Source organism: Chelonoidis abingdonii, chromosome 2 (genome assembly GCF_003597395.2).
Source record: "Chelonoidis abingdonii isolate Lonesome George chromosome 2, CheloAbing_2.0, whole genome shotgun sequence".
NCBI lineage: Eukaryota > Metazoa > Chordata > Testudines > Testudinidae > Chelonoidis > Chelonoidis abingdonii.
Window position 1 is genome coordinate 290,951,858 of NC_133770.1, and position 21,772 is coordinate 290,973,629.

A 21,772-nucleotide genomic window follows, 5' to 3' on the forward strand; every position below is an offset into this window, starting at 1 on the left:
CAATACAATCCACAAACTACAAAAACCTGCTCCTCCAACAGAACTCCCACTGAAACTCCCCTGTTAGCAGCTCTGTTTGCTGGCTCCTGTGCCGCTGCAGCTGTCTGAAAAGGGATTCTGCTTTTTGCCATTAGTTGTAATGAGGGTTATCATAGAATATCAGGGTTGGAAGGGAACTCAGGAGGTCATCTAGTCCAACCTCCTGCTCAAAGCAGGACCAATTCCCAGATTTTTACCCTAGTTCCCTAAATGGCCCCCTCAAGGACTGAACTCATAACTCTGGGTTTAGCAGGCCAATGCTCAAACCACTGAGCTATCCCTTCAAATGTGAATGCACTGGGGATGCTCCCACAAAACCTGCATCTGAGTGCACACACAGGACATTCAGGCACCCTCCACCCAGCTGTAAACCCTCCCTTGCTTCTAGAAACGTGGGCTTTGGAAGTTGAAGCTGTGCCCACGCCTGTTGCCAGGTGTACCTGTCTGGACCATATTTTCAAAATTAGATTCACGCAGTTCCATGATATCTGGTGCGTACATAAAAAAGGGGTATTTTCACAGAGAAACTGGGCACGTGCAATTGTTTATGCACAACTGCGTGCATATGACTCTGAAAGGCGGCTCAGTCTACACAATACCTTAAATGCTAAGTATTTGTCCGCTGTCATGGAAAGGAAAGAGCTTGCCATATTTTGGCAAATCACAGGAAGAGAGATGGGGGCAACAGATTCTGGAAGCACATTCTCAGAGTAATATGCATATGCTAGGGGAATGCTAATTCCTGTCCACTTTATTAACACAGCCTTTTGGCTGTAAAACTCCAGGTCAGGTCGTTTTCCTCCCCGTGCGTACAAGAACAATGGGGGGAATCAAACACAAAACTTCCTCTCCAAGAAGGGAGGAGCATGGTCACTCTGCAACCCAACAAGTACATTTCAGGCTGGATTTCCTACTCCCTTCCTTGCCCCATAATCCGCAAAAACAAGCTCACCAGGTTTAGTATTACATGACGGACCTGGGTCTCTCTAGAATTTACAGGAGCACTATGGAGATCGCTACGCTTTGAGCTGCAGCTGTGAGTCCCAGCTCCGGGAGATCTGCCCATGTTAGCTCTGATTGAGCTAATGCTCTACACAGAGAGTGTCCCTGCAGCAGCATGAGTGGCTAGCCACCCTGAGTACATACCCGCTGAGACCTGAGCTGCGTACGCCAGGCAGCTGCCCCTCCTGCAGCTCGTGACACTGCAGCTACGTTAGCCTCTCCTGCAGCGCATGATTCTGCAGCTGGGTTAGCCTCTCCTGCAGTTTGTGACACTGCAGCTACTTGCCGTATTTTTAACTATTCTTAGCATGTCAGCTTGGCTATGTGTCCTTGAGCTGGGGATCACACCCCTAGTTCACAGTGTACACATATCCTCAGAGTAAAGGGCCAGGTCTCCTTTCAAGATGCTAAGATTTGCACACTAATAGATTGCTCAAGGCAGTTCAGTGTGAATGAGATGCAAGTAAACAGACTCTCCTAAGTCTAAAAGCGATAGCCAGGTGTGGGCTCTGAAAACCTGACTGTGGCAGCTTGAAATGATGATGTTTACAACATGAATCTCTTACCGGTTCCCCGGGAGATCCAGGCTTGCCATTCTTGCCGTCAACGCCCTGTAAGTAAAAGATCCATTAGGGGGCCAGGGTGGTTATACAGAAGATGGGTACGTCTCTGTGAGTGTGAATCTTGTGATGACTGCTCTGCTTGGTCACTGTGCATTGTGTGATGCCCCATTCTCACTTTTATACCTGCACTGATTTACACCAGGAGAGGATCTGGCCCACAGACATTAGAGATAGATAAGACTCACTAGATCCACACAGTTGCCAGATCAATGGGGTTTCAGATATTAAACTAATCCTGCACTTGTTCTTGAGCCAATCAATACAGGGGGATCATTACATTCTGGGCACTAGAACATAACAAAATCCCATCCCCTGTCGTAGTATGAATTGCAGATACAATTATCTGTGCCCCCAGGCTTGGAGGCATTATCTCACATTGGTGCCCTCTATGGGAAGATCTCTGCCAGGGAAATAAGAGTCAGGCAGGAGGAACAGATGAATCTATTTTGGAAACTATCACTTGGCTGGAAGGTGCCCAACCCAGAATTACACTGTACGGAGTCCAGTGAATCTGGAGTTAACTTGACAATATAAATGTCACATCCACTCCAAGATAGCTAAGAAATGGCACTGGCTGTGTCCACTTGCTTACAGGAAGTGTACCATATTGAATGAAAAATAGCAGGCACTTGTCCCTTACCTGAAGGCCAGGCAGTCCTGGTGGGCCCAGGGGACCTGGCGGGCCATCTTTACCCTGTAAAGAGACCATTGATGTGGCAACGTTCAGACAAGCTTTTCAGATGCTGCTTCACAAGAAAGAACACTTCACAAACCCGGAGTTGGGAGGGGAGGAGAAATGAACATGTCTGTAATGCATTCACACTTCCACTCCCTTAGGGACCAAACTTTGCTATGCTATATTCACAGTTATTGACACCAAAGGCCAATTTTGCCTCCAAGATAAACAGATGCAACTCTCATGGTCTTCAGTGGGAATTACAGCCACTTAAGAGAGGGCTGGATTTGGACTCAAAAGTGTAAATTGTGAAGAAGTGGATAACAACATAGTAAGTCTCTGCCAGCACTGTGCTATCGACATTAATATAAACGCCAGTCAATGCATGTTTTACAGTCTGTATATATTAAATTGGTGGTTATGAAAAGTGTTCAGTCGACTGTCCCTGTAAATGAAATCCTGTTTATTCATGGGATTGTACAGCACACAGGCTGTCACACATTGCTTCAACCCTGACCACCTGTTAGGGCTTAAAGAAAAGCTCAGTCCTTGGCCTCTCTGCTATGACTAACTCATCTCACAACAGCCACCAGACGGGCAATGCTTGGTCACGACTGATGAAGGCTAGAGTTGAAGAAATGGCCAAGGGGCGACAGGCTCATTAGCAATCCAGTTCCAGAAATGCATCATAATTACACACAGCTGCATTATTCTGACTCAACAACCTGTGTTACTCCAAGATGCCTCCTCTCGAAAACAAGAGAGACATTGATTCATAACAAGGAATCTTCTGTTTCACTTTGCAATGAAGATCAACCAGATTCAAAAGCTAAACTCAATCTCTCTCTCAGGGTATTTTACTGACACCCACCACGGCAGTATCTGAGCACTTTCCTTGTACAACCGATAGCAATAACGAAATCCCTAGCAGGCCTTGTGGAGTCACTAACCTTTCACCCTTATTAGCCAGCACTGTGTCAGCAGGTGATGATCCTGCTTGGAAATGTTAAGTGTGTTTTGCTGATTCGGTGTTGCACATGTGTCACTACCTGTATGGATATGAGAAAGATGGTAGGTTCTCTCTTGAGATCCAAGCCTAGGCTGTGGGCTGAGCAGGTCTGAGAGTAACCTTAGGAGATGACAAACCTGAGTAGAAAGCTTGGACTGGATTCATGCGGTTGAATTTTAAGTTCCTTCGGTAAATAAAACCAAACCCTGTGAAGGGAGGATATTTATCCTGGTATAACTTATGTGGACTGAGTATGGAGAAGAGTGAGGAAGCCACCTGCTCACTGAAGGGTTTTCCCATCACATCACAACTGTATCAGGAATTCTAATTCTGGAAAGGTTGCATAGAAGAAAAGGAATCAAAGAGTTTCCAGCAGGGCCTATTCAACATGAATAGCATTTTAAATATCACTTGAGGGGCTTGGGGGGAAACCTCATGTTTGCTTCAGTTCAGCCTCACTCTAAAGAAGCTAACCCCCTGGTCAATGGCTTACTATATCCCCAGGCATTCCTGGGGGTCCTGCAGGTCCTGGTTTGCCATCTGTTCCCTAAATAAAACAAAGCAGAAAGAATATGAATTACTCATTCATAGTGTATCCTTGTCAACACAGGCAGTACCACAGATGGCAACGTGACCATTTTCTGCCATTCATTCCTATTAGCAATCATTCACATTAATTCATCTCAGAAAAGCAGTGACCAACCTCTGTGTATAATTAGCTTCCTAAGCCATACTTTGTCAGACATTTTAGATTGTTTGCCATTCCAGAAAATATACAGTAATTAGAAAAATATTGTGCCCAAACTAACTCTGAGAAGACTAGAATTGCTGGGAGAAATATCTCGGAGCGTATGCTGCAGAAGGCAAATCTTGGAATCATTAGTCAACATGGACAGAACAAGACATCACGGGCACAGGTTGCAGCAAGAAAAACGTAGGTTAAATATTATGGGAAACTTTATTAATTATAAAGTCTTTGGCAACAAGGCAAGCTGCTCAGGCAGGCTATGGAATCACATAACTAGGGCCCTACCAAATTCATGGTAATGTATGGTCAATTTCACAGCCCTAGGATTTGAAAATTGGTAAATTTCACATTTTCAGATGTTTAAATCTGAAATTTCATAGTGGTGTAACTGTGGGGGTCCGGATCCAAAAGGGGATTGTGGGGGGAGGTCACAAGCCTGTCGTACGGGGTCATGGGATTGCCACCCTCACTTCTGTGCTGCCTTCAGAGCTGGATAGAGTAGGGAGGAGGGACGGTGGTGCTATCTGCCTTTGGGAGAGATACTCAAGTCCTGTCCTGCCCCAGTCCTACCTAGCAGCTAGCAGCCCCCCTGCTGGGGTGCTCCCAGCAGCACGGGGAAGATCGGATCCAACTCCACGAGCCTCCTCCAGCTGCAGGAACCTCTGGGGCTGCTGCCCAATCCCAGAGCATGCTGTACCAAGGGGAGGCACCTGGAGGTGGGTTTGGTCTTATCCCTCCCCCAGAGCAGCCGTGCAGGGGAAGGACAAGTCCTGTCATTCTCCAGCCCAGTCTCCTTTTGCTGGGGCGCTCCTAGGACAAAAGGACATTGGATTTCACGAGGATGGGCTTATTTCATGGTCCGTGACATGTTTTTCACAGCCATGAAATTGGTAGGGTCCTAATCATAACTTGAATATGCAAAGAGACTAGATAGTCTGGTTTAGAGGTTGTGCAATCAATCCAGCCAATAGGCAAGCAAATGGATGTGGTCACCAACTCCTGCTACCATCCCAACCCAAAAGGTTTTATGATTCTGGGCCAGAAAGCATGTATTCACTGTCTGAGTCCTCAAAACCGTGCTCAGCGACCCACCGAGCCCTTTCTGGTGGTGCTGATGTCACAATGGCCAAGCAACAGTGCAATATAAATTCTGCCATGGTCAGATTGCTGCTGACACAGGGATTAGAGGGAGATTGCAAACATTTAGGAGGGCTCGGGTCAAACTGCAAAGGGACCTGGCCAGGTTAAGCCAGAGTGGCTTCAAGGGACATTTGTCAGAGTCCTACAATAAGGAAAAAGATAGAGCTCTTGGGAGACATAAGTGGCCACACACAATGCACTCAAGCAAACCGATTTTAGCCATGTCTCTTCAACATCATCCTAATATGCTTTTGTCATGTAAAGAAGCACTGCGGCTAATGTGGAGAATGAGGAACTGGAATGGGCAATGCACGAGAGCGGGGGGAAAATCCTATCTGAAGAAGCCCACAACACGAGAAAACTAGAGAAACCCTTGTCTAAGATCCTTGCGTGTCATTTAACGGTCAACGAGCCAAACATTTTCCCTTTTGACCGTTGTTATTTCTAAAGCCAACTGGCTGCTTCGTCTAATATATGGGAAGCATCAATATTTTTTACCATATAGGCGCAGTGAAAAAAAAAATGTCATGCCCATTGTCTTTTCTATAAAGGAAGCAACCAAAGTTTAGCATAAATTTACTTTCGTGAGACAAAGCAATGGCTGCAAGCTGCGTTAAGTAGCGATTATCGTGAGTGTGGGACTCTATGATGCTCCAGGGTCTATTACGAACCCAATAGGAAACTTCAAAGAAATGGCACAGACGTGGGTGGAAGTGGCCCTCTGTGGCATATGCAGTCTGCAGCTACACTTATTAGTGAGACACACACATATGCAGCATGATGATCCACTTCTCAGTATGGGGGGAAAAAGGAGGAAAACTTACAGGTGGGCCTGGGTTTCCAGGAGGTCCCGAGAAGCCAGGCATTCCAGGGTGACCCTGCAGAATCACAAGAGAGCTATTAGATTAGTGTCAATCTCTTCTTCACTCTTGAGTTACGTCCCCCACATTTTAGGTCAATAAATGGCAGTCATAAGGAAGCAGTGATAGAACAGTGAAATGTGTGAACACACAGAAGGGTGGGCCTCAGGAAATAAGCTATCCTGGGATTACAAACTGAAGCTTCGGCTTGCAAAGCATGCACTTCTATGCTATATCTAAAGTCTTTAATATACATAGGCTTTGGAGACTGAATAACTCGTCAAGAAACATAATAGCAGGCTTGGTATGAGTTGCATAGTTTGTATGCAAGGGAAATATTCACTAAGCAATTATTGCAGTGTTAGCAGTCAGTCAAGAAAGAAGCACAGTTATGTTGCAGATGTACTTTTCCTGAGGCATCTGCTGTTCTGTGCCTATTGGAGCCAGGAGAACAAGAGCGAAAGGCCAAGGCAGAAAGCTATGCAAAATGAAAGCTAGGAAAAATATTTGTAACTTGAAACTTACCGGATTATGGGGCTTCATTACTGGACCAAAAACCTGACCCACTTTCAGTGTAAGGTTCATGAAACCTATAGCAAACCTGGGCTTGATTTTGGCCACAATTTGTCTAATTCCCCTCTGTTCCTGCAGGATCCCAGTTCCCCTGGAAAATCCCCAAGTTTCTCCCCCAGACAAGACAGAGGCCTTTCCTTAACTGCTGACCCATCATATCTTTGGATTAGCCATTTGGGTAGCTGGGGACTCCCTCATAGCGTGAATAGCCTGGGGGTTTTCAGGTGCCAGATGAGAGAGAACCACAACAGCATAGAAGCAGGACATGGTGGAGCCTTCTGGATCCCAATTTGGAAAAGGCTGCCCACCCCCACGTCTCACCTGTGCACTAGCCAGGGAAGGAGGCCAGATGGTCAGCCCTTAAAAACCAGCAAGGGGAGAGGAAGCCAACTGGATGCCTCCCAGAGATACCAGAGCTGGTGATGACGGTGGTGGGAACAAAGGCCACATGGCAGCCTACAGACACTCCACAGAAAATGATGATGGTGGCAGGGAGGAGGGGGTTTCAGTGGAGGGCATCCTGATGGGGAGGGTCCCAGCTCAAGTCTTCTTACCCCCACCCCTCTGGGGGTTAGGGGTGCTGAGGATCTTTGCCTCTGTCCCCCATGAGGCCAGGGCAGGAGTCACGATTATATCCTAGACACATATTCCAGTTGTACTACTTGGGAAGCACACTTTTTTACCTGTCCACCTTTTGGTCCAGCATCCCCAGATGTCCCACGGTCTCCTTTAGTGCCCTGATAACAAATAAAGCCATTGAAAGCCACTAAAGTTTATGACATTCCCAGCTGTAACCTCCACTTCAGCAAAGCACTTTAGCATACGCTTAACTTTAAGGATGCACTTAAGTCTCATTGACTCCAATGGGACTTACATATGTGCTTAAAGATAAGCACTTGCTTAAGTGGTTTGCTGAATTGGGGTCTCACTGTCCACTTAACCCACATTTATTTGCCCACACACCAGAAAAATTTAACAAAACATTGCATGGAAACGACTCAGATTGGGAAGCCCAAAGTATGACTTTACCAACGTCCCAGATTACTACTAAATTGCTGCGTGTGGAATTTACAGTGTCCCCAACACACAGCATTGTTCAATACAGAACAACAGTTAGACAAGCGGGGGAAAACCGTCTGCAGTTTATCACTTAAAATATGTCTGGATTTATGTCGTTGAGAAGAGCAGGAAGAGACTGATCGAGAAAGGACCTGCAGTTCCACTGAACTATACACTGGGGAGTTTTGGGGGTTTCTACCCCAGAGTGTGCCATGCTGGGCTTCAGGGCCGCCCCGGTTGGCGGGGGGGGAAGAGGGGCAATTTGCCCCAGGCCCCGCAGGGGCCCCACGAGCCCTGGCCCGGTGGCGGTCCTGGTCTTCAGAGGCATTTCGGTGGCAGGGGACCCTTCAGTGCTGCCAAAGACCCAGAGCGACTGAAGACCCCCCTCTCCCGCCGCCGAAGACCTGGACTGCTGCCAGGTGAGTACAAGCAGCGCCGCTGCCCTGCTTTGTCCCAGTCCCTTGAATCCTCTGGGCGGCCCACCTGGGCTTTCAGAAGAGCAGCACACTCTGCTCTTTTAATCCTGCAGAAGCCCTACCGGGCATTTGGGAAGGAGTCCCAACAGAGCAGCTGGCTATCTTCTGGCGTTACTCTCTGTCTGTTATTTCATTTGAGCACCTGCAGACTGTGGGTACGTGCATATATGAACTGAATGCAACTTGGGATATTGACCACCTATTAGATTTAGGTTTGTTCTTGTTCATATGGACAATTCAAATCTTATGCCATTATGTCAGTCAAATGCTGAGTCTTCCCACCCCAGTCTTCGCTCCCAGCAGAGAATGGTTATTTCTCAGACTGCGGAGTGGTCGCAGCAATTACCTATAACATATACATCTATTTGGGTTACCAGCTGTTTTCTGAGTTTTCTCTCAGAATGTTCTCCCGTCTTAACCAACTGCACCTTTCCTTTTGTTCCTTTATTGCCCTTTCTGTACTTGTCATGGCAAGAGGTAAAATCGGTTTTCTGAACCAGTATAAATCCTTGTTCATTGTAATAACCACAGAGAAAAAGGAATTAAACAGCAGACACTGTTTGAGACTGGAACCAAGTGCTGGAAGGCAGGTAAGTCTAGGGGGAAACTCCTTATCTCTACTGCCATTGATTAGTTTTGGTTTGTTTCACATTAGGCCATTGTAAATATTCCAACCCTAACGAAGCACTGACTTTCTGAGCAAACTCATCACGGAGGTTACACAAGGCCAAAGCTCTAAGTGTTAAATTATTAGAATCCTTCATGGCTTGGTGTTTGTCAATGACCCTTGAATACGAGGTTGAGATGTGGTAAATAGCTAAAATGATCAGCCCTTCTTCCAATGTATTTCCAAGTAATACTGGGTGTTACAGACCAAGTGACTGTGGCCATTTAAAAGACCAACAGTTCGGTGCATTGTCAGTGTAGCCCCCAGCATACCAAATCATTTGTTACATCCAAACCATCCAAGCAAGGAACTGGTCAAGTAAAAAGGAAGGTGCAGGATTTCCAGGGCTGGGGCTCTCACTCCTTCCTCAGGTGAGCGGATCCAAATTGATAGTAAGGTGCCCATCCTGCAATCCTTGCCCGCACATCGCTCCCATTGAGACCAAATTCTGTGTGGAGGCTCAAAACCTAACTGGTCTTTGCAAATAGAGGATGTGGGGGGAGGGGGAATGCTACATACTATGTTATACTGCTGGGCTGTCCACGGGGAAGCTGTGTGACTCAGGGGTTGAAATTCAGAAAGGCAGCACAGAGCCTGTCTACCACTCAAGTCCCACATAAGTTCTTCCCCTCTACATAAGAATGGAGTCGATTCAGGTGATGTTCACTGAGGAGAATTACTGACCTTTGGACCATCCACTCCTGGAGGGCCTGGAAGACCTCGGGGTCCAGGATCACCCTACAATAAAGAGGAAAGAGCGCTCAATCACACTAATTGCTTACAAATCAGAAAGACATAGTAAGTGTCCAGCCACCTATCATGTGCAGAACCAATAGATGCAAGGATAAGCTTTCAATTCTGTAGCCTAATACAGTTAGGACTCAGTCCAGCTATCCTGGATGCTCTGCGCCTGTGTGAGAAGCTCCTGATTACATATATACGGCATCAGAGAGATTCAGTAACACCAAAAGGTCTTATTCAAAAGACAGGCCAGCCACTAGAGGGAGACATAATCACAGTCACGCAGCTAGTGTATTACACATGCACACAGGTGCTAACCTTGGCCAGTCCTGGGATGGGAGACTTCCAAAAACGAATAAGCTGGTGGGAGTCAATAAATGGGACTCTATCCTCTGAATTTGTACTGAACTAATGCCCCAGCACGGTGCCGGGGGCACTGCGCTACCAGAGGTGCTTTGTTTTGGATAAAATATACAACCACAGTCCTGGCTGCTTGTGGCAATTAAACAGCCCAGGCGGCTTTTTACAAAAATAAGTGGTTTCCCGGCTGAACTGGAGGAAAACACATTCTGCCTCCCCAGCTAAAGCTGGATATGGCATCTCTCCCGTCTTGTTTTACACAGCTCCTGTGTTCCACTCCAATACAGCAGCCCTTCAGTGGCCAGGAGAGGTGGTTCCCGCATATGGTAAGTGCTTCAGGGTGAGAGGCACTATGTAAATAGAAGATCTGAAATGACGTGAGATATGCAGAAGCACAATGGACGCTTGGGGCCAGACTATCAGTTGCACCAGTAACTCCACTGAGTTCTGTGCCAATGTATGTATAGTGTGCAACTGATATAGAGGGGGCGGGAGCCACATAGGCCTTGGAGGGAGGCCGGGAGAAGGAGCTGATAATTAAGGCACAGGGATGGCTAGAGATGCGGGTACTTATGGAGTACTGGACATGGCATGCGTGGACTGAGAGTAGAGTCCCACAACTGTTCCTCTCTCATTTAGATCCCTACATATTAGAGATCCAGTTCTGCAACCTTTATTCTCAGCGAGTATCATGTATTCACAGACTCTCACCCTCCCCTTTTTCAAGCTCCTCCTTAAAAATCACTCCCTCATGCCTCCCCGTGGGCTGTCTCCTGACAAACAGAAAATCCATCCAGCTGTCCCTGAGCTCCTAGAACTGTACCCCTCTCCTCTGCTCATCCCCCGGTTTGGTTGTTTCTCATCCTCTCCTCTTCGTTTGTGTGTAGCCTCCTCTCTTTGTCTGCAGGTGCCCGGCTGAAACGTCCTCGCTGGTTTTAGCAGGCTCTTCCACTAGATGTGTAGGAGGTGCAGTGCAAGGGGGATGGCTGGCTGGCTCCTGTATTCTAGGCTGCTCTCAGGCCTGGAGCAAGCCCCCACATAAAGTAGATCCCTAAATTGTTGGAGGGCAGAGTTCTCCATCCACTCCCTCACCCTTCCATCTGTCCCCTCCTCCTCCTAAGCTCCTTCATGCTATCAGAGCAGGGTAAAGGGGCTGTATTAGGAGCTGGGCTTCAGGCCTGTCTATGAAGCACCTAGTGCACTGCTCCTTTTATGACAATAAATGCAGCAATATTAAAATAAGGCTAAAGACAGTTATCAAAGTGATCCTGAAGCATGAACCTTACTGCAGTTCTCTTACCATTTTCCCATTCAGGCCATCTCTGCCCGGAGGTCCTTGGGCCCCTCTATCACCCTTGAAGCCTGGCACTCCAGGGAGCCCCGGGGGGCCAGGTGGGCAGTCATTACACACATCCTAAAAGAGACGAGGTAGCATTGAGAATAGCATTAGGGATGAGACTGAGGCTTCCTTCCAGCCCCATGGACATTCGGCGGCACTCTGAGCGTACGCTCTAGGTCTGTGCTCCAAATCAGTGGTAGGCCACAGAACTGTTGTGGCACCTGAGCAGGCATTACGGGCAGTCCTCAAGGGGGCTAGATGAGTTACAATGCAGTATCCAAGCCAGGCTCACAGAATGGGGGGAAAGGCCTATTCTAAGGGGGAGAGAGAGAGAGGAAAAATGTGAAGCAGGAATACAAAAAAAAAAATAAAATTCTTTCTTGTTAACTTAGAGATTCAAAACAGTGTCTTATCCAGCCTCAAAAGCTAGGTTGGGTCACTGATTGGAGGGCAGCTGTCCAGGGAAAACCCAGGAACTGCAGGGAGTTGGGGGCGGATCCTACTCTATTCTCTATAGGTTCTTATACCACACTGGTCACCATAGTATCTGAGCGCCTTCCAGTAATGCATTGAGTGATATGGCTACACGTCTGTCACTTGTTTGCTCTCCCTCATCCTCTCCCTGCAGGGAGAAACATGCAGTGGAGTGTCTCAAGCAGTGTGGTGTTCGTAACATATAAACCTGTTGCTATGTGTTTATGTTAGAGAAGGCAGGTTAAAGAAAGGTGCCTTGCACTTTTAGTGGAAAGTGGTCAGGTTTTCAATGGTCTTTAATTTGGGGCGGAGTTCATGCCACAGTCTTCCCACCCCTAGAGAAAGCAGGACGGGGGCCCTTGCCCCCTAGTTAGTACTGAAGTTATGTCCAGCAGAGTGGTGGTAGTCACTGTGGAATAACAGGGAGAAGTGAAGCGCTGCCCACTTGTGGTCATGAAAGATCTCTTGGCATTTGTTGCAAGAGTAAATGTATGCCACAGTACCCTGGCCAAATTCCATCACGGAGAATTACGCTCTGTTTTCCTCCACTGTCCTTTGAAGTGTCAGTTCACTACATTATTCTTTATTTCAAAAAGCGCCCGGCAAGTGTACAGAATTCCTAGCATTTCCGTCTGAGTGTTGGCCTTGTTTCAGTGGTGAGTGAAGTGAGCCCAGTATACAGAGAGGAAGTGCAGTCCAGTGGATAGGGCAGGAGGACTAGGTTCTATCCCAAGCTCTGCCAGGGATCTGTTGTATGATCTTGGGCAATGCATTTTGCCGCTCTTTTCCCTGCTATTCCTTGGGCGTCTGTCTGACTTAGAATATAGACGCTTTAGACCAAGGTCAGCCTCCTACTGTGTGGGTGTATGGCCCCTAGACAAATGGGGCTCTGAGCTCAGCTGGGGTCTCCAGGTGCTACCGAATACAAAACAACTTCATACAGTGCACTCTGTGTAATGATCTTTGGGATCTTTGGAGAAGAGATGCTGTGTGAATACAAGGTTTCACCTCAAGGTAGTAACTAGAGAGGACTGTTCTTTTCAGCTCTGAGGAGGAGACCAGTTAGCAGATCATTTTTCAGTGCCTTTTAAGCATTAGGTAAAGACTTCTTGCCATGTCCCTAGACTGCTTAAAAATCTTGCTGTTGTGCCCTTGGCCATCACTAAAGATTTAGCAGCTGCTCGGTGTCAAATACTGAATAATTTCCCACAAAATCATCTTCATGGACAGCAACAGTAAACCTACAAACCAACATTTTCAAATGTGGGCATTTAACGGTAGGCACCTACATCCCCAGTTAGACACCTCATGCAAATGTGGACTGATTTTCAAAGGGCACCTAGCACCTCCAGCTTAAACTGACTTAAGCAGGAGACATAGAGGTTCAGCATTTTTGGAAATCAGGCTCCTTTATTTAGATGCTTTCAGTGGCGTTGAAAGCCTATCTTTAGGGAATTATGCTTGAAAATATTTGATCCCAGCGCTTCAGAGGGCCAGTTCAGGCCTCACTAAAAGTTAGATCAGCAACCTTGGGGCTGGTCTAAATTACATCAGCTTGTAAGGGCCTTTGTAGGCCAATACACTGGTGGAGATTACTAGAGCATATCTAACTCTGGCCATACCCCCTTTGGCCTCTAACGTGTCCCCAATGGCACCAGTTGACAGTGTGACTCTATGAACTGCAAATTGCTTGCACATCTGGCTGTTTAGAATATTCAGATTCACATCTGGCACTCACAGTTCAGACACATCTCCATAATGTAGCATCAGTCATCAAGTTAAAAGCAAAAAACAATTTCATCACAAAGGCAATTTCAGCCTGTACCTTGACTAGGAGATTTATATCCTCAGGAGAAAGGAGGGAGGAGGCACCCTGTGGAAAGAAAAATCCATTGTTTAAAAAGTAGTTTTATAAAATGAGACAGTTAAGGTAAATCTACATGAAAATTCCCTGTGACATGGTACTGATTTTCCTTGCACTGTCTGGTGCTCATTGGGCCCAATATGTCCTTTGTTAATGGCATTATAAATTTATTCCAGAATACAGGGATGGACCCTGCAGGGCATGTGTAGAAAATACAGATTCTGGCCTTGGGTTTTATATGCAAATACTAAGAGAATGTACGAGCTTTTGCTTTCATTTACATACAGCGTATTCAATTACATTTATATTGAGCCAAACCTACCATAGGAGCTTTTACCGTAATCACTCGTCACTCTTAGTTCTTGTAGCTGTTCTTCCAGTTAGAACAGCAAGCAAGTGACATTTAACTGTCACTGTGAAGGATGGGGTAGATGGAGGTGCTGATATAAAAGGGAGAAGAGCAGAACTGTTTGGGATTTAATCTAAAAGTGAAATGACCTACTGGCTTTCCAGGAGGTCCTCTTTCCCCGGGATTTCCAGGTAAACCCTATGGACAAGGGAGAGAAAAATCTATGAGATTAACTCACAGTAAGACCTTGCTTCTCTTCACGGTCCTCATATGCACATAAACACGCCATCCCAGGATACTGCTCATTTGTGCCTACTGTCACACAATCCTGCCAGTGTTGGGACAATCACATACACTTCTGCAAGAACTACTAATGTATCTACATGTTGGTAACATTTAGAATATACCTCTCCCCATCCACCTCTATTTCTGAATTACTCGCTCTCACTACATACCTCTGGTTTTACTCTTAATGCCACTGGAGTTACACCCCACCCCGGGGCAAAACTGGTTCATCATGTTTTCATGGTCACTAAAGGCACAGTTAATACTTGGTCGAGCTGCAGCAGTTTCAAGGAGAGATGAATGAAGCACTGAAGACTGAGCCCAACTGGAGCATTTAAAATGAAGGCCCCGATCCTGCATCTGAAACTGCAAGATTGGACCCTGGCAGTCACTTGGAGCACCAGCAAGTCATCGTTTGTGGGAGCAGTTTGATACCAGTTTTCAGAGACGTGTGTGTGATAGAGACAGATTGAGATGGGCAATTGGCAAGGCATTACTAATATGTCAAAAACCCAAGGTCTGGGCCTGGAAGGGAAAGGAAGACATTCTATAACATGGAAGGGCTATGTAGGCAGTGCCTCCAGAAGGGCCAGAATCTGGCAACGTTTGAGATCCTCACCCTCGAGGTGCCTGCCACTGCCCCTCTTACTTATCAGTCAGGCTTACATCTATGTGTAGAAGTGTTCCACAGAAACATAGGCTGGTTCATTTCAGGCAATTGCACACCCACGACATTTGGCTGGGTGAAACCTGGCAACATGGCTCTTCCCACAGCCAGCACAGCTCTGAGATTGACATTTTCAAACCTGAGCATGGAAAGCAAGTTCTCTGAGGAGAGGCAGGGGATGGAGGGGCCTGGTCCCTCACCATCCATCAGCAGAGCTGGCGGGCTGCAGAGGGGAAGGCACATAGCACTCTCTTAGAGAGTGGCTCAGTGGGCACGCTCGTTCTGGGTGCCTTGCAGCACAGTGCTTCCTGCCATCTCCAGTTCTGTCAAGGCTGCTTTGTGAGGCACCACTGAGTCTCGTGGAAAGGTCTCGTCCTTTTCCAGTGCACACTCCTGGTCTCCACTGCTGTGTGGAGTGGAGTGACATCAGACTGAACTGATGATTGCCCCGCAAGAGACATCTGGCCTCAGCTGGGGTGGAAGAAATCAGAAGAAATTACAATTGCTCTTTTCCTATGTCTGCATTAACACTGGCGTCCAAAGAAGGGCCCTTCTGCGGCCACTTGTCTTGCTCTGGCTTATGAATATGAAACTGTGATAGTGAATTTCAGTGGGGAACAGCTGCGGTTCCCAAGGAACTGCAACTTCATTGACTGAGACGCATGTGAAGGAGAAATTTCCCTTATAATTATTCTTCTGGAGAACACGGGAAATGCTGGCAAGATGTCATGTTGCTTCTTACACTTTGCTTCCTTGAGACAGGCAGAAATCCTGTGATTAAAAGACTGTAAATACTCCTGGAAGACTAAGGTGCTTTAACTTTCAGCTAACTTTACTACCTTCCTTTGGCCAAAACAAGCTCTCAGCACCCACTCTCCCAGAGGGAGCAGGGTGATGGTTGCAGGGGTGGTCAGGAAGTACCAGCACAGAGCAAATCTCTGAGTCCCCCAGAAGTAAGGGAAAGTAGGAGATAATTCATCCCTTCTTCTCCATGGTGGGGTGAGGAGCGTGAGACCAAACCTAGAGGAACCCAAGTGTGCAGGAAGAAAATGAGATGTTCCTTTGCAAACTCCCAGGAGGAGGAGAGAAGAGATCCATTCAGATTCACAGTTCGTCTCTTTGGGCCAATAAGATTACCTCAACGGAGCTACATAAATTGTTACAGCAGCCCCTCAGTTTTCTGAAACCGTGGCATATATTTTCATGGGCCTAGAGAACCTGGGATTCATTTAGGGTCTCACACTGTCACAACACTGTGTAGAGAAGGACAGTTACATGAAGGTGCCAGCTTTTCATGTCCCAGTGTTATGTCAGCTGGTGATGATGCAGTGTCATCCCTTTTAAACACATCCAGTGCCCCTTTCCCACTTCCACCAAGGACTGGTTCCTAGAACTCAGCACTTGCTGATCAGCAAAGAGCTTCCTCCTCCTTCCACAGAGCAGTGCTTGTGACACAGCAAGTGTCCACAAGCCAGGGGCAGGAATCAGCTTCCCCCAGCAGACATGTGTAGACCTCCCTCTGTTCCTCACCACGGAGAGCATCATTTCTGTGACTCACACTCTGAGAAGGCAGGAGTTGGAAGAAAGGCTGGCCAGAGGTAAAACGTCAACTCTTCTGCATGGCAATGCAACAAAAAGCCATCAGCGACCCTGGGCCCAAGATTCCTGTTTTCATTAAAGTGTCAGAGAATCAGAGAAATCATGAACCCGAGAAAGTGACTGGCTATCTTGAGGCTTTCCCGGCCAGTGCAGGATTATTCCCAGACAATAGGCCGTCCCCAGTGTCGTTCTAGCAGGCTCAGTGATGGGTCTTCCCCACTTCCCTAGAGACATTATTCCATAGTCTAATAGGTCTTCTAGGTTGTTCTACCAGATGTTTGACCTAAATTTTTCTTTGGTTAATTTTGTTCCATCACTATTAATTCTCTCATTGGCCCACCCTAAAGAACCCGCTCCCGGACTGATAAAGACTGGAGTTTGTTAAGGTGATATATTGACTGTGGGTAGCCCTTTTAACTACAATAAATATTTAAACTCTTGCTTTCTTTACTTACATCCTGCCCAGTTGGCCCCTGTGGGCCTGGAACACCTGGTAAACCTCGAGGGCCCTGGTAAAATGAGAAGAAATAAACCTGATCAGAAATTTTGGCAGTATGTTTGTACACAATCCACATATTTAGCAGTGGCTAGATTCCTGTCTGCTGCAGAAATGGAACTCACAGCCCATCCGCTGCCAGAACCATTTAACTAGCAACATCTGAACTGACTTTCCAGAAAAACTTAATTACACTCGGTGCTAATATAGTATCTTCCATTGAAGGAATTCAAGGAACTATCCATAAATTAAGCCTCACAACTTAAGCCCCTCGTTGAGGTCAGCGTTATAGCACTTTCACAAGTGTGCACGGTTAGGGAGAGAGAGAACTGACTCTCTGAAGGCCATGCTGCAGAGGGGAGAACAGAACCCAGACGTCCTGTCTCCCTGTCCCCTGCGCTAAATGATGAGCACAAGGGACAAGATTCCAATCTCCCTGTATCACTATGAATCAGAATTAACTCCACTTGCTACGTTTACACCAGTGTCAGCAGAATTCAATTTAAGCTATGATTTTATCACGACAAAGTGGTAGACTGGTGAATCATGGCTATCTTGTGACTGGTTAGATACAACAGGAGTGAGACAATGTATTGTTATTTTCTGCCAAAAGTCCAGCAAAACACTTACATACATGCTTAACTTTAAGCATGTGAGCAACCCCAAAGTTAAGCAGGTGCTTAAGTGCTTTGCTGGATCATGGCCTAAATCAACGGTTCTCAAATTTAGCAACCCAAAGATCCCCATTTTAATTTAAAAATTTTCAGTGCCTCCCATGCTCCACCTCCACTTCACCCCTTCCCCCAATGCTCCACCCCTGCCTCTCCTCTCCCACCCCCTCCTCTGAGCGCAGCCCATCCCCGCTCCTCCTCCTTCCTCCCAGTTGTTCTCCAGCATGCAGGATGCACTGGGAGGGCAGCAGAGGAGTTGAGGGAGGGGAAGGAGGAGTTGATCAACGGGGGCCATGGACCCCCTGGAGTATCCTCCTGGACCCCAGTTTGAGAAACGCTGGCCTAAATAATTTAGCTGTATCTTTCCACCATTATCAAGCAAACAGAAAATATAAACACGCCTTAACAAAATCATCAATAGTCAATGGAACATTTGATTACACGGCAGTCCCCCTTTGTAAAAGCTGGGTGTAGTTTGCAAGACATACTGTACCGATGGCCCTTTGTCTCCTGCTGGTCCCACAGGGCCCTGCAAACAAACAGGAACAACACAGAGATGAAAAGGGCAGCAGAGCCTGAATATAACATCCTGGTATGAGTGATTAAAGAGCAACATAAGTTTAGAGTTAATGGAAAGCATAGGAGGAGCGGTCAGGAAAAGGAACAGAATCAGCTTGGCAGGAGGTTGCCCTGAAACAGATGAAGCTAGCAACAAAGAAAGTAAATGAAGGCAGAGGAGTTTAAAGAAAACAAGAGCACGTGGTGTGCTGTGTCCAACAGTCTTCCAGGCAGTGAGTAACCCCAGGGTATAATCAGTAACAGTATAAAGGAGCCCGAAGCACAGTATAAAGGAGCCCAAAGCACAGAGCCCAGTGGGTTCACAGCAGCTGCTCATTTGGGGCTGCAAGGACGCAGATTTTCAAGCTGTTTAATCCACCAAACTGCAACTCCTTAGTAACCATGGAGAGAGAGAGAGAAATCCCCATCAAGCAGGTGGAAACAGATAAGGAAACTTCCATGAGGAAATATTATTGTGAGTGAGACTTCATCCATTTCTCCCATACAGCGCTTTCTCCCTCTCTCTCCGGCAGCTGGGGTAGGATGCACACATGTGACAGGCCAGACTGATCTCTTACACCCGTGCAAATCTCAACTCCAGCAACATCAGTACTCCAGACTGATGAGCTGCCAGTGTAGCTGAGATCAGAATGAATGGAGTGAAAGCAGAGAGGAATAGAAAAAGAAAGAAAGAAAGAAAGCCCCTAGAGAGAGACAGAAAAAATAAGCATTTTTTTCTGGAAGCAGAATGCGAAATAAAAGCCAGGGCAGTTTTGGAACTAACCTCACATCATCACTGTAAGCAACAGGCCAACATGGAAGCAGGTTCCATAGAATCACAGACTATCAGGGTTGGAAGGGACCTCAGAAGATCATCTAGTCCAACTCCCTGCTCAAAGCAGGATCAATCCCCAGACAGATTTTTGCCCTGATCCCTAAATGGCCCCTCAGGTATTGAACTCATAATGCTGGATTTAAGCAGGCCAATGTGCAAACTACTGAGCTATACCTCTCCCCAATATCTACATGCATGTCCATGATACAGACTGGTAGATGGTAATATCATACTTGTTTTCTTTGTCGTGAGCAAGCTGTATAACTCTTTCTGACTTAGGAAAAAACAATGCCCTGACGTAAGGTGAATGATATACTCTGTTGGGCCAGATTTTGATACTCTTAGTCTAGTCATTCATATTAACAGATATTAAGGACAGAAGGGACCATTAGCTAATCTAGTCTGGCATCCTGCAAAACTTAGGCTATAGAATTTCATCCAGGTATCCCTGATTTGAGCCCAGTAACAAGGGCCCTGCATAAATCACAGGATTTTGCGGGGTGGAGAGGAATTCATGACAAATTCAGGATGGCAAAAGTATTACAATTTCCTGGAGTTTGTGCAAGGAATGAATTTTACAAGTAAATGTAGTTAATTTCAAAGATGAAATTAACTATACAAGGAAAATTCATTCTGTCCTTGAAACTGATTACTTTTACTTATAAAATTCACTGCATCCTTGAAATTGACCAGTTTAAGTAATGTTCTGTATTAAAGACTTTGTTGCTGACATTGTCCTTTAAAAATTTTTTTTTTAAAGATCATGGTTTGGGGGCATTTTCATGATTTCCATGCTCTCCATGAAATCGTGATTTATACTGTGCCCTACCAATAACTAATAAATAACAAACAGTAATGGCACACCAGGCTTCACAAAAGCTAATGCATTTTCTTAATTGATAAATTCATTTTAAAATTCTCATTCATGCGATTGAAATTAATTAGCCTGGTGTAATCATAATCAGATTTAAAGTATGAGCACTCATGCCTGAGAGGCTTTCAGCTTACTCAATGAAAAACAAGCTGTTATTTAGAAATCAAGGCAACAGGATTTTGTATGTGCCAGAGCAGGAGCAGATCACCAAGCCTCACCAACGTGCTAGCCAAAAGTCTGGCACATCCTGAATAGCATGTGCCCTTTGAGTAAAACAGAAGCCATGGTGCAGGTCTCATTATGTTGTTACGACTGAGACTGGGTATTAAATGATTGACCTCTTGCCTAATCTTCTCTAAAACAAGAAGTCCTCAGCATGGGAAATGCAAACTATACAGTCAGCATTTATCATCAGTTACCACACAGCGATACAGCTTACCATAGCAGAGTTATTTCCAGTTCCAAGTATAAGGGGAAAGTGCAAAATCTAGATACCACCGCAGGGTATCATTGGCAAGTATTGGCTGGAGTAGGGACTACTAACCCTAAGACACAGTATGTGAGGATGCACAGATGGTTATAAAGGATTTTAGCATGTTTGCTATCTTCTAATGGGTGTGGCCAAGAATGAAATCTGTTTACACACTTACAGGCCTGAATTTGCAAGATTCTGAGCAGCATCTGAAAGGTAAGGAGTATCCTCAGATCTCATTGATATTATCAGGGATCCGGCACACTCACTACCTGGCAGGATCAGACCCCACTGCCATAAAAACCCCAAATTGTCTAGAGCATAGTCCAAAAGATGTACTTTGTAGTCTATCGAAGGGGAGAAAATTCCAAAGGTGAAGGCAGCTGACATAGCTGTGAGCACAAAGGGGCATAACTGCACAGGATTCATATAAATCTCAATTGAAAAGTATTATGTGCACTTAAATAGTCAAAATACTACAGAAAAGAAGTTTTAGAAGGAAAGTGGATCTCTTGTAAATCAGGTTTTAAAATACTTTTGTATCTTTCTATTTATTAAGATGTTTGACTCACTAATTAGAATGCGTAATCATTTGCTTCAATTTTCTAAAACTTAACAAAGAAGAAAAATAACGGTATTTATTGAAAAAAATGTTTTTGGTTTTTGTATCTTAACTAGACTCAGCATGCGAGCTGGGGAAATATGAAGTCAAAAGGGCCTTACTCTCCTAGTGGAAATTTCACTTGTGGTCTGTTGGTGTTAAATGACAATCTGCACGGTAGCTAAATAGTTAGCGAGACCCACTGTGCAACAGAAATGCACACACCCCAAAAGACACTGTGTTCAGTGTGTAATGACACAGTGCTCTGGTGTCACGCAGAGCCAATGTGTCAAAACCACACAGATAATTTCAGGAGCAGCAGAACCTGATATTAACCACTTCAAGAACAGTAAGCGTGTTCACCCCGCAGCTTTACCACTCCGTGCTCATTCAAGTAGCTGGCAATGGCTGTGTCTTGGTCTCATCACAAGTGAGTGAGGTCTGCTTAATACTTACAGGAGGTCCAGCTATTCCAACTCCTGGTGCGCCTCTGTCTCCTGGCTGGCCAGGAAGACCAGGAACTCCCCTATCTCCCTGAAACAGCAAGAGGAAAGGGTTAAGGACCAGCAAGATTCTTAATGTTTGAGAAAGGTGACCAATGTCTAACACTAATTTACAGCTCAGAAAATATCACCTACACTTCCTGCACATCCTACATGGAACCTCCACAATAATTATTAATACGTTGCAGGGGAACGGTCTCAACCTATGATAG

General features: G+C 46.0%; 1 protein-coding gene across 1 annotated transcript in view; it reads right to left on the bottom strand.

The window, feature by feature from the left end:
- Window positions 1-21,772, bottom strand: part of COL22A1 (collagen type XXII alpha 1 chain) — a 346,712-nt gene that overhangs the window by 27,487 nt on the left and 297,453 nt on the right. The window contains 12 exon segments of the mRNA XM_075062036.1: window positions 1,608-1,652; window positions 2,305-2,358; window positions 3,843-3,896; window positions 6,062-6,115; window positions 7,354-7,407; window positions 9,557-9,610; window positions 11,274-11,387; window positions 13,612-13,659; window positions 14,153-14,197; window positions 17,006-17,059; window positions 18,211-18,246; window positions 21,514-21,591. Coding sequence (XP_074918137.1) covers window positions 1,608-1,652; window positions 2,305-2,358; window positions 3,843-3,896; window positions 6,062-6,115; window positions 7,354-7,407; window positions 9,557-9,610; window positions 11,274-11,387; window positions 13,612-13,659; window positions 14,153-14,197; window positions 17,006-17,059; window positions 18,211-18,246; window positions 21,514-21,591 — 690 coding nt within the window.